At 34.1% G+C, this 13,325-nt stretch overlaps 1 protein-coding gene across 1 annotated transcript in view; it reads left to right on the forward strand.

The window, feature by feature from the left end:
- LOC142338519 (uncharacterized) overlaps window positions 1-2,619 on the forward strand; it is a 43,046-nt gene extending 40,427 nt beyond the window's left edge. Inside the window, exons 3-4 of the mRNA XM_075388303.1 lie at window positions 60-254; window positions 2,289-2,619. Coding sequence (XP_075244418.1) covers window positions 60-254; window positions 2,289-2,392 — 299 coding nt within the window. The 3' untranslated portion in view covers window positions 2,393-2,619. The remainder of the gene's footprint in view (window positions 1-59; window positions 255-2,288) is intronic.
- Window positions 2,620-13,325: the final 10,706 nt, after the last annotated feature.

The raw sequence follows: 13,325 nt of genomic DNA on the forward strand, positions 1-13,325 counted from the left end.
TTTGTATGTTCTCGAGTTGCATCATTTTTTTTCACTGGGTTCTTCGTTTTTTTTTCTAGATGGTGTAATCAAGGAGCTGCCAGGGTCAGGAACGGCTGCGGTGGCCAATTTGTTGACAACCAGCAATGTGGAGCAGACTTCTATGTGGATGTACGAGATTGTACAGGACTACTCTTCGGGGGACAAAGTCAGGACATACATCCCCTCTGATTGCAATGACTACACCGAGTCTAACATGCCCACCGAATGCAAAGGTTAATATGTTGAGCTGGTCCTGCCAATCGAAAAAAATTTTCAATTTTTTTTGGCAATAATTTTTGTTGAAAAACGACATTGCACTGAATAGTTATATCTTACAAGCAGACACACTTTACAACAAAATTGAGTTGACCGGGAACTCAAAAGAATGTCTTGTGTTCTTTATTGAGCTGACGTTTGTAAAGGGACAATGAATAAAATGACTGTAAAAGGGTGAAAACTGAGGAACAAAAATAAAGCATTATTGCTACTAAGTGAACCCAAATAGGGCACTGACAAATTCTGGCTACTCTAGATGTCGCAAAATATCAAGATAAGCACAAACTTGTAAGATCATTCCACTGGAATGAAAAAAAATTCTTGGGAAAAATATTAAAGAAGGATTAACCATGAGATAATGAGACCTAAGAAGTTGAAAAAATAAACAGCAGCATAAAAAAGACAATAAATTATTTTACATAATTTAACCCAAAGTTATAAATAGCTAAAATATCTGACGATTTAGATTCAGTTAGTTGAGTAGCCAACAATTGAGAGTTTCTTCCAGTATAAAGAAATTAACAGTGGATTCCAGGTTGAGCTCCCAGAGAGAATCAACTATATCCAGACGGAAGAGGAACGCATAAGGGGGACGTCGTGCGTCTAAACTAAAATAATCTGGAGGCACCGAAAAAACGCACGAAGATTTGAACATGCACACAAAGTCTGACATGAACGCAAAATTATTTGGACATGAACGAACGAAAAACAAAACTCAGAACACGAACGAACGAAAACCTGGCGAGCTCATGGAAGTCTAAACATGAATTTGCAAAAATCTGGATGTGAACGAGCAAAAGTCTGGACATGAAAGTGTGAAAGTCTCGTGAACGTGCGAAAGTCTGAACATGAATGCATGAAAATCTAGAGAACGCATAGAAGTCTGAACATAAACGCACGAAAGCTTAAACCGAACGCGCCAAGTCTGAATATGAATGCACGAAAATCCTGGTATAAGATCTTTCCGTCTGAAACGTTCTATACATAGACACCTTCTGTCTGGGACGGTATGATCAAAACCTCAACCTAAGATTGGCATGTACAGAATACACTCATTTTTTACGCTAGATTACCACCAGAAAGGGTCCCACTAAAATTCTAAAGCTAAACTAAAAAAATGCCAAATTAATCGACATTCGTCGGTTTAAATAAAAATGTAGTTCAGCAATCTGTTATAAGGAAACAAACTGTTAACAAACTCAACAACTGAAGTAAAAAATTATTGATTAGCAAAATTTAAGTGGAAAAAAATCAAAATTTAATAATTCAAGAACATACTTGACTCATTTTAGCTTCATTTTCTAACGATATACCTGCAAAGTTTTTAATTATTTGCTTTTCCAGACTTTGGAAAAAAGTTGAAAATGTAATCATTTGAAGTGTAATTTCCTAAGGTGTCAGGCAAGACACATAATATTTAATTTTTCAAGAGCTGTCAAGACATTATTTCAATTTACTTCGACAAGATCTAACGAAGATCTTATGTAGGTTTGCCAAGTTGTATTGATCTTCCAAGATCTTGACAAGATATTTCAAGTTTTGCGAGAAGTCTCATGATAATGCATGTTCAGTCTATTCAAGTTTCAACTCATTGGGTATTACGATTCGTTCACGAAGTAACTGACCTAAAATTAAATATAGGACGAGCTTCTTTTGCATTAAGTCAGACGTCGTAGTATATTGAGACGGAATTATGACACTAACAGCATCAGATGAAAGTTTCAAAATTGATTGATTATTACATGTATGAGTGAAATTAAAGTAATTCCCGGACCTAAAGTGAAGTTAGTTTCAGTTATGCACAAATCTAAAATTCTTCTAACATCAGTACTGATTCATGACTATCATTTTTTACAGTTTTCAGTATTGTGTACCTCTTGGGCAAGACCATAACTCAATGACAAGTGATACATATTAGATGCGGAAAATGTGAATGTAGTTCACCAAATTTTGATGTGTACTGCTTAATATTACAAAGTAATTTTTTTCAGAAGATTCTGACGATGATGATGGAGCGGCTGTAATCAATCCGACATCCGCAGCCACACTTGGGGCTATTTTGGCACTGCAATTTGCCCTGATTTACATCCACTAACTTTCAAATCAAGAATCTTTGGTGATTGATAATAACCCTCGCTAAATGCAATACATATCGAAGATCCAAATTATCATTAAAAGAAGGGACTGTTTCTCGTTTTCCTTTTTTGGAAGTTGAAACTGTTCTCATCGCTTTTCCCTTCTCCGATCCAGACACAAATTTTTGATTTCACCAACTCCTGTTGTTTTGAACCATCACAGTTATAAGAGCATTATTATAGTCGGGATTCTTCTCTTTTTGATCAGACAATTTTGGCCATCTCCAACTGCTGTGTTTTTTGGAGAAAAACAAACAAAAATCTGAATGGTGGGGTTGCAGATAATTGTGTAACCTAGTGCTGACTCAGCTTTTCTCACATTTCGTACAACTTTACTACAGAAAAATTTAGTAATTTAGTAACAGAGATGACAAAATGAAGAAAAGAAATGACCTAAAATTATTAAATAGGCATTCAAATGCAAATTTTTTGTCGCTGAAAAGCTAAAAGAAGTTTGAAAATTCCAAGCCGTTTGACTTTCTGATTTCCACAATTAGGAATAGTAACAATTTTTTCAAAAATTGAACTGAAAAGAAATTACTATTTTTTCTTCCTCGGAAAAATTTATTAACAATTTTTAGGTTACATTTGTTTCAACTGTGGCCTTAATGTCTTATACTGATAAAATAACTTCCACTTTGTTCTCTACAAGTTTCGGGAACTTTTGTAATCAGAAGAAAAAAACAAATGGCTAAGGTGATAGGTAAGGTGTGAGAGTTCAATCCCCTGCCTCCGTGAAGCTGTCTGTGTGAAGATGAGCTCTTATTTAACCATAGTTTTAGGTTGACCATACACTGACCAATGTTGGTTTCGATGATGGTCCCGGACTTGAGTCTCAGAGCATTTCAGCGCTGATCCAGCATATTTCAAATGTAAAATCTTCGTTCAGTTCCTAAACATTGCATCTCCAGAATATTCTGAATTTCATTATGTTCAGATGTTCTTTATAATAATTATACGGAATTAGCCCAACCTAACCATATTCTGTACAGTCTGAAAATTACTCATCGCCCAAAATTAAGTCTGAGAAGAGTAATATCATAATTTTGTAGCTTATAATTGGTAATTACTATAGTAGTATGCACATTATTTATATATAAGCTAGTTTGGAGTCAATTACCTCAAAGTGCACTTAGCTTAGTTGTTACGACTTGCTACGCAAATTAAATGTTACAAGTACCCATGCAGAAGTTCGAATCGCATATAAATCAAACCTTGTTGGCGGGAGTTAAGCTGAGCATATTATTTTTCATGCACTAAATCTTACTCAAAAATCAAGACTGGCCCGTGTAAATTGGGACATGAACAGAGTACTGGCCGTCCTAAAAAACAGAATGCCTCTATAATGGTTCAGCGCTGATTTACTCTGCCACCAACCTCCGGGGTACCACGTGAAAGTTTCAGACACAAAAGAAAGTGGCTATAGTCACCAAAAAAGAGCAATGCTGCTCATAAAAGATCAGTCTGAAGTGAGGGGAATAATGAAAAAGGGACAACTCAGAACAAGCTTCTGTAGGCATAAAGTTGTTCCGCTGTGTTTACGCAGGAACCACAATTATTATTAATTATTTTTAAAACTTTGGTCTCCCAGTCATTAGGTTTTCAGATACTTGTCAAAATGGAAATGGCAAAAACCACAGCAATATTGATTTGTCGATGATGAGAAGAGGCGGCTCGGGTTTTTCAGACTAAGTTCCAGTTTCGTTTCATTATGGGATACCCACAGTCCAACATGAGAGCCTAATGAAAAATATGGAGAAACTTTAGCGGTTTTTGGTGAACCAAGTTTGACTACTTTTGCTAAATCTTTTTAATAATATATTTTTCTTCTTTTTTTTCCACGCGATTCTCTTTTCTCATATCAGTCGATCGAAGCAGTTCATAGTTCCAACTTTTAGCGACCTCAGACCTGGATCAGGAGGATTTATCACTCCATCTTAAATGCACCTTCACGCACTATATCAAAATGAATATGTTCTTGATGCATTTATATCTCCTAAATTTAAATTTAGTTTACCACACACTGTTTTCAAAACACGGGAAACATTAGTTGACTTTTACTTTTTTTACTTGATGATGGTGATTGCAAGAAAATATTTGAGTGGCCCACACAACTCTTTTCGGCTAAAAGGCAGCGTCCGAATTGATCCGGAAAACTTATTAATTAATGGATCTCTTCTGTTGGTTTGATTAAATATTTCCGTAATTTCTACATATGCTTAGTTTCTTGCAGCGATGCCGATACACTAATTTTCCACTATAACTTTGGGTACCCCAGTGATTCTGGAATTTTTATCTTGTAAGATCTGACAAATTTCTGACAAAAACATCTTGCTAATAGCCTGTAAGGGGATGCATCTTCTTATCAGATCTGATAAGACGTTTCTCAGATCTTATACGATAAAATTCCTCTTATAAGTTCTTACACGATAAAAATTCCTCTTAACAGAATTTTTATCGTGTAAGTTCTGATAAGAGGAATTTTAATCGTGTAAGATCTGCTCAGATCTTACACGATAAAAATTCCACAATCACTGGGGTAGACTACAAAGTGTTTTGTTATTGTGATATACATACTAAACACCGATTTCCTCGTGATGCAATTCTTGAAAGTACTTTTGAGGGAAAACAACTTTTCCTTTATTAAGGAAACACACATTCAATTTAATCGTTTCAAAGGCTTCTCCATTTACCTTTACAGCAGACAATGTCTCAACGAACTTATGATGAAATTAATGAAGACATTTTTAAGAGAAACAGTTAAAAGTTCAACAATGTAGTTAAAAAAATACATTTTAATAAGGATTGTTTTAAATTACTTTAAATTAAAACGAAGGGCGTAAGTTAAAGATACGGAATGGTACTGACTAGGGTAGCACAATCTGCATACTATTTAGTCAGGAAAAATGGCAGCTCCAATCAAGTTTATGTTTGCGTTGCTAATTGCGGAATCGCAATATGTCTTTTAAAACTAATGACTATGTAGCAGTGCTAAATGCAATACGAAACTCAATCATTTTTAAGGCTATCGGATGCAGTGCTACTGTGCTATTGCTGTAGTCTATGTTGACATGGTGAATCAACAAATCAGACTATGCCAGCTGGCAAAAAGTAAAAACCATCTCTATAGAAAGCATTGAATTTGTACTAGAAGCCTTTTTTCCAACTCTGCGAGGTTAGACTCCACTGGCAGGCGAATCAGGCCCAGCAGTAGAGGAATAGCCACTACCAGCAACAAGCACAGCTGAGAGTAACGGCTAAATGCTTAGCGATATAGCTCGAGCAGTAAGAGTTTATGCTTAGCTTATTTTTTCACAATAGTTACTCATACAATTATGCGCTATATTAGATAGTGATGACTTTAGCTAAGTACAGGTTTCAACTTCAACATCTCATTAACCAAGCATATTTTGTACTCTAAAACCTGGGACACCGAGCAGCAGAAAATTTCCACTTTAAGAATGTGAGTTTTTTTCTTCCTTTCGTTAACTGTTACCGCTGTTTTCTTTTCTTTCTTGTCCTCGGAGGGATGAATTACTTACATTGGTTTTGTTGTAATCAGTAGTTATTATTATCATTTTGTACTGCGATGTTCAATTCATCAGTCAGATATATTCGTATATTCGTTCATTATTAAAAACGCCAAAAAGATCGTTGACTTCATTTGTTCGCCTAAAATGATATTTTATTTAGGCAGATTTTGCCCACACATTGGTTCCTGAAGATTTTTGAATTGTTGCCGTAGCAGATTAGCAGTGATCTCAGAAAACAATTATTACACCGCTTTTTTAAAAAAAAGTGATCAAAACTTGAGGAAACAACATTCAGCACATGTGCTCATTTATTGAAAATGAACTAATTGTCTAGTCGTCTCCAAAAAACAAAGGCTAACGGCTCTGAAATAGCTGAGTTCAACTTTAGCAAGCTGGGTCCCAAATGAAAGATACTCGGGCCAGTTTCAATCAATCTTCACAACAACGGACTAAGATGAAAATTACAAATGAGTATACTACCATACATAATTAAATATACAACGTAAAACGGCATATGGTAAAAAAACCCTGTATACCTAACGAGAGATTATAATATATAACTGCGAAATTTTGGCTCTGAAAGCACCTGTCATCGGCCACCAGCATTACTCTGAGGTTCTTTTCAATGGAATCAACAACAATCTAAAATCGTGACTCGAGAACAATTAGGTTGGTGCAATAAATCTTGTTTTCACGGAAAGAAATGTTATATATAGTTTCCTAAGACTCAAATCAAAACACAAAATTTTAGTGATCAGGCATTTTCAGATCAAAATTTACTTTTCCATATTTGGAAAAGTCTCGATAAAACTCCCAGCATATCGAAAGTTAGAATATCCTAAGCTAAAAATAATAAACACAAAATGGTCAAATACATTTTTTTCGATATTAAAATTCAATCCATTTGGAGGTCAGCGTATTCAAGCGAGATACCACTTTTATTACGAAATTGTCATGAACGAAAATTTTTCTCAATATCTCGAAAATGACATTAGTTGAGATAGAAATAAGGACATTCTAAAACAATACTCCTTTCAATTGTTTTTTAAGAACCTAAGTGTAGTCTCAATGTCTTCTTTATCATGGAAAGACTATAAGTTTGATTTAATAACTTCTCTGTTTTGTAAATAACCTCTACCCTGCCTCTGATATTTGGTCATATATGTTTTAAACCAGATGAAAATTCAGTGTTCTCTTTTTTTCAAAAATTACTCTACAACTTTACGGTTGTAAATTAACACTATTCCGACGCCAAAGTTTCAGTGCTTTCGTGTCACGACTTTGGTGCGTTCATTCATGTTTCCAGAGCGTGTAATTTTGAACCCACAACCACTCCTCGTGCATTCACTTGGTTCTGGACATCCGGCTTCGGTCTGAGACCTCAGCTCGGATTTTTTTAATGCTTTTTATACAGAAGCTACCGCGCCCTTTCACTTTTTGAGTCGATGCAGTACAATTAGTAACATTTTATGCGCTGTGATTTCCGATAAGATTTATAAATGCAGTGTCTCTTACTTTGACTCTTACGTGAAGGTATTTTCCTATAGAATTGTTTTTCTCAGAAGCACCGAAAATCTAAACAAAATGAACAAAAACACAGTTGAAAAGATTGATTGTGAAGCTTTAGAGCCCCTGAAGATAGCTGTAGATAGAAAACGTCTCTCTTATCCGCCTTTGCTTAAACTCTTAAACAAGAAATAATGAAAATTTATTTGTGTTTCTGATGACCAGTTCTGAAGATTTGCTTACCTTTGATATAAGATGACAGCCTCAAACTCCTTTGTTTAAGAGCTCTTTTTTGTTACTCTTTCTTTTTTTGATTGAAATTTGTTGGATATGTTGGAAAGACAAGAGATTCTGTTAATATTGTTTGCTATAATTTAGCTATGTATGTCCATCTGAGTACAAAGCACAGGTATCTGCATTTTCAATATTCTAATTAAGTAGCGAAATGCACGTTTTTGCTTAATATATACACTTTGTGGCTTTCGAATACTCAATATAACAAAAACATAAGTTAGACTAAATTCATTTCCTCGAAATTCTTAATTAATTATTGAAGAAACTATTTAAAAATCTAACTATCCCCAGCCGTCCTTTGGACAAAAAGCTATTTCAGTGCCATTTGTCATCTCAATCCGGAATTAATCATGCAAAGCATTAAATCTTTCATACAGTTGTTTTCAAATTAGGCTTTCTTCCATTTATGTCTATTTGACAAATTGCTATGAGCAAAGGGTAGACAACAGTGGCATTTTCAGGTAATATTTTTCTCAAGAAAAGATATTAAAAATAAATTGAGTTTCGGTGGAAAGCAGCCGATCAGTGGAATTTTTTGATTTTGAATAGGGAACTGGAGGAGATATTAAATGGAATTTGCCTCCAGAAATCAAATTCCAAAGACCCCCTGGTTTTAATTTTTAAGGACAAATTAAATTTAAGATCTCCTCTTTCAAAATCAAAATTTCCACTGAACGGCTGCTCTCCGCCGAAACTTAATTCGTTTTAAATAATTTTGATGCTTTATTTCAAGACGTTGAAACTATCTGTGAACATTATGCCTTTCCAAAAATCATTTTCATCTAATTTTGGAACTCTCTGACACAGAGAATACTAGTTCCTTCAGTAAAAAAAGTGTTAAAGAATGTTTTCAGCTATATCTCTGATTTTCAACTCCCTTCTGTTGACCATTTACACCTTCAGAGCCACCCGGTAATAAAATATTTTAGTAATACGTTCTTCAATATCGAACTAAATTAGTAAATTTTAATGTTGATTGATGCTGACAATCTAAGACTAAGGGATATTCGGAAAACTCATTAAACACTCAGAAACAGATTGAGCTAATGATATCAGTTTTCAAAAGCTTGTAAACTCTTGAATATTCTATCAATTCCAAGATTATTATCTGAGGCCTGGTTTTTTCATGGTTTCCTCAAAGTCCCAATTTATCTTGACTTCAAATTAAAATATGAGAGGAATTTTTTCAAATAAATCTCAGTTTATCATTCATCTCAATTTTTTAAGGATAAGATAAATTATTTTTGAAAGCTATATTTTCAAAATTGGACAAGTTAGTTGCAGCATACTAATGAGCAAATATGTTTTACTCTTTAGCCGATCCTGTTTTGACGATATTCGAGTTGGCATTGAACTGACCAATGACGTCATTGCCTGGTACCGGCCATGTCGACAAAGCGTATGTGCAGTCAGGTGTGCAAAAGAGCCTCACTGCAAGTCATTCAGTGTATGCTACAAGAATCTCTGCAAACTGAACTCTGTCGATATTTTGGAATTGGAGATGGATAACAACACAGTAGCCAACTCTGAATGTATTTATGGAGGTAAAAGTGCTCTTACCATGCCTATATGTGAGGAAAATGGAGAGGAAAAGGATATTCAGGGTATTTGTATATAAAGAGATCTATACCCAACAGTGGTTTCATTATTTTCACGCTCTTAACTCCTAATCTGAGCATTGATGTGTCTGAGAATTTTGGCAACTCAACACAAATGTCTTTTTCTCACTGTTACTGGAGAAAACTTGAAAACTTGGAGGAAAAGGTAGCTGATAGAAACTTTTTGTGCTTCAAGGAAGACAAGCAAAAATGAAAAGAGACAAAAAATAATAAGTTTTAGCATCTCTAATATTGGCTGTGCCCTGTTTGCTAGCCCCCCCCCCATACCCGAACTGTGAGCAAGCAAAGACAAAAACAAAACCCAAAAAGTTGTCGTACCAGCCTTGCTGGTGTCAAATGAAGACGAGAAAAAAAATTTCGGCCGCCAAGCAAACATACTTTCAGCTCATTTTTAAAAAGCGATTCTCTTCTTTGGCGAAAACTAGTCGTAGGAGTAGTAGTAGTAAAAGACTCCATTCACTTTGAAAACGTACAAAGGAGAATATTAAAAAAAGTACATACAAGTCAGCTATTTAACGACAGAGGTGACATTAACATTTTATGAAGAATGTGCAAGACACATTGAATTGAAGTTTGATATAGATGACTTAGATGATCATAGAACCTGCGTTTTTTTTCTGTAGGTTGTAAACGGTATGTTAAAAGAAATAATATTTCGTCGAAGAAGCTCATTTGTTGCGCGAGTGGATCTCATGTAGAAGTTGGTATCCCGGTTGAATTTTTTAATAGCAGGACCTTCGAATAGGCAGCTGGCTTGGGAGCGAGTTTGCTGTTAGGACAATGACAACTTGTGATGCATGTCTATCTGATTGTATTGACTTTACCCAGAAAAATAACATCTATTTTGCTGAGCTGGGAAACTATCGGGAAAATATCCAGCGACCGCGGAGCTGAAACATAATCTAATGTCGGAAGAATCCAGTGTAAAACTTTTTCTCGAGAAACTTCCATTGATGCATTTTTGGCAGGGTACCAATTCCATAACGGAAAGCAAGATGAAAAAGTCTTTATCCTTTGTACATCGGTAAAAAATGGAATATGTCTTTCCAGAGAGTGGAATATTTTGTTGCATTTCGCTAGTTCATTGTTAATATGATTATTCCAAGAAAGATTTTGCAAATTTTTAGGCCCAATTCTTCAATGGAGTCTACAACAGGAAGGACCATTTGATCCAGACAGCAGTGGTTACCCTGATATAGAAAACTTGAAACGCAGAGTCTTGTATATTGCCGGATGGAGGTTAAGACCATTTGATAAGCTCCATGAATTAATGTGGTTCACATATTCCTGAATAAGATCAGGAGAAGCCATGATAATTGTCTTCAAGTTGTCTCCAAAATTAAAGAAAATTTGAGCCATTGAGTGTGTTGAGCGGTAAAACATTCATGAAAGAATGAATAAGAGGGGCTCAATTACAATCCCGTTGGGAAAACCATAACCAACTGGAGTGGAGATTGAAAATGTTTGGTTTCTTTAACACACTGCTTCCTATTGGAAAGATAAGAACAAATAAGTGTGAGAAAGTTCAGATTGAGCTTAACATTTTCCGAATTTCTCAGAAGTACATAAAGAGGAATGTTATCGAAAGATTTCTGTATAACAAAATATATGGCAAGGCAGGGTACGTTCTGATCACGAGTAGTGAACACAAGACCCGGATACTCAATGAGTTGGCTAAGTGTACTGCATTTTGAAATGAAATCTTTTGACCACGAACAATAAAGACCGAACTATTGGGAAAAAACCAACACCTTCGAGGAATAGTGAAAGCACTGGTTGAATGCTGGTACAATGGAAAGAGAGCGTGCTGGTCTCTTGAATCAGAGATTCATAGAAAAAATACTTTTTGCTATCTTTATTTTTTATGCTTTGCAGAACACCGATAGTATATAGAACTACATTCGATACGAATTCATTGTCATTTTGTAAAATTTACGATGAACATCGATGGAGCTGAAATACTTTGATTGGACCAAGTTTTAAAGATTCCGATAAAACAGACCATGAGATTATATTGGATTAATAAGATATGAAAAGATGATGATACTAATCACTCAAAAGATTCCAAATGCAAAATTCTAGTTCACACTAAAAAAAATTTGAAGACAAAATTTTCATTTCTAAACAAAAAATGGGATAAAAATATGGAGCAACAGATGTTTCTAATGTCACAAGGAGAATACAAGATCAGTTTTCTAATTATTTGGAACGACTTTTGAAGAGCAAAGACAGCTAAATGATATAATAATTAATCACTTCCTCAAATGGAATGAAAATTATGTAGGTTGAATTAAATAGGTTTTAGATAAAAAGAACCATGCCTCCTTCAATTTAATGAGTCTGCAATTTAATGTCGATAACCGATGTATATATATATATATATATTATATATATATATATATATATATATATATATATATATATATATATATATACATATATAAATATATATATATATATATATATATATATATATATATGACAAAATTTGTAATTTCAACAATATGACTTAACTCCAAACATGATTTTTATGGTGTGAGTATGAATTTCTAGTTTTCTACGGAAAGAAAAGATGATTGCAAGTAGATTACGTAGATTTACAATTGTTGATCGCATCTAGAAATTCTGGCGGTTTTGACTCCCGAAGAAGGTTCTAGTCGCAAATGAGTTTATCTAAATCATTGTTTTGGGGGATAGAGCACAATTTTTCTATTTTTGCAAATTGAACCCCTACTGTCAGTTTTCAAATTCGGGGGCAAAATCCAAAAAATCAATTAAAAACAAAATTGTTAAAATAATTAAAGAAAACAGTTTGTGAAAAATGAGTTTTTTGTCACACTTTGAGTTGTTTTAGCGTTTTGATTATTAATTGTGAAGATTTTTGCTCACTTTATATATAAAAAACAGCGTAAAACATAAAATAACATTCGCGCAAATCCAATAATTAGCTTTCTGATTAAATAAATAAAAAAGTTGATTGCCAGAAGACGTGTTTCTTAGGGAAAATATATTGGCAACGGGATTGAGTTTAGTTTTTTTTCAATTTTGACTAGCCTTTCCCAAGCTGAATTTATCTTCTCTACTAACCTTCAATTTTTTCTCTATTGTTACGCCAATTTATACCTTCTATTTTCCTTTTTTCGGTTTTTTTGTTAATACAAAACTTTTATCAAAGTGCAAACTGACAGATAAAAAAAGCAAGAATTAGAATGAATTTTTAACTCTCAGAAAACTTTTTAGAATATCCTCTTTTAGATCACTGGATTTAATTTTCCATCTAATCTAGTAATATTCGACTGATCAAAACAAGTGTTCGTGAAACCATCAAAATCACTTTAAAAATTGCAGATTCAGTACACTGGGTGCAATGTAACACAAAGTACAGACAAATTGCCAAAAAAAAAACCCTATCGATTATTCAATTTTAATGAAGAACTTCTTAAAGTATTTTCAGATCATTTTTGCAATGAAATTAAGCAGAGATTGATTTCTTTCAATGTAGCCTTCGACAAATTTACTGAAACACAGCTGGGAAAATATCCGCAACACCAGTAGAAACTCACTAAAACAACAAATCTTTTTTTCTAGGAGAAAGATCGTATCAATGTTTGAAACCAAAATATCTATTTAAAACTTTTAAAGAACATTTTGTTTCCCAATTTTCAAGAACAATTTTACTGTCACTCGTGGTAAAAAAAATTAGTTAAAGCTTTATAGAGATCCTTGATCGGCAGTTCATATCTAAACGAACAAAATTTTGGGGGCAAATCAGGAGAACAAGTTTAAAATACGAAGAAAAAGTACGTGTTGAGGCTTATCAATTTCTGTAAAACTAACAATTAATGAGAACCGGTAAAAAACGAAGCTACTCCACTTCCTCATTTTCCCATGGATTTAGTAAAATCTGCATTAACTTGCACAACATTGACTTATTTTGACGC

Source organism: Convolutriloba macropyga, chromosome 4 (assembly GCF_964194025.1).
Source record: "Convolutriloba macropyga chromosome 4, txConMacr16.3, whole genome shotgun sequence".
Lineage (NCBI taxonomy): Eukaryota > Metazoa > Xenacoelomorpha > Acoela > Convolutidae > Convolutriloba > Convolutriloba macropyga.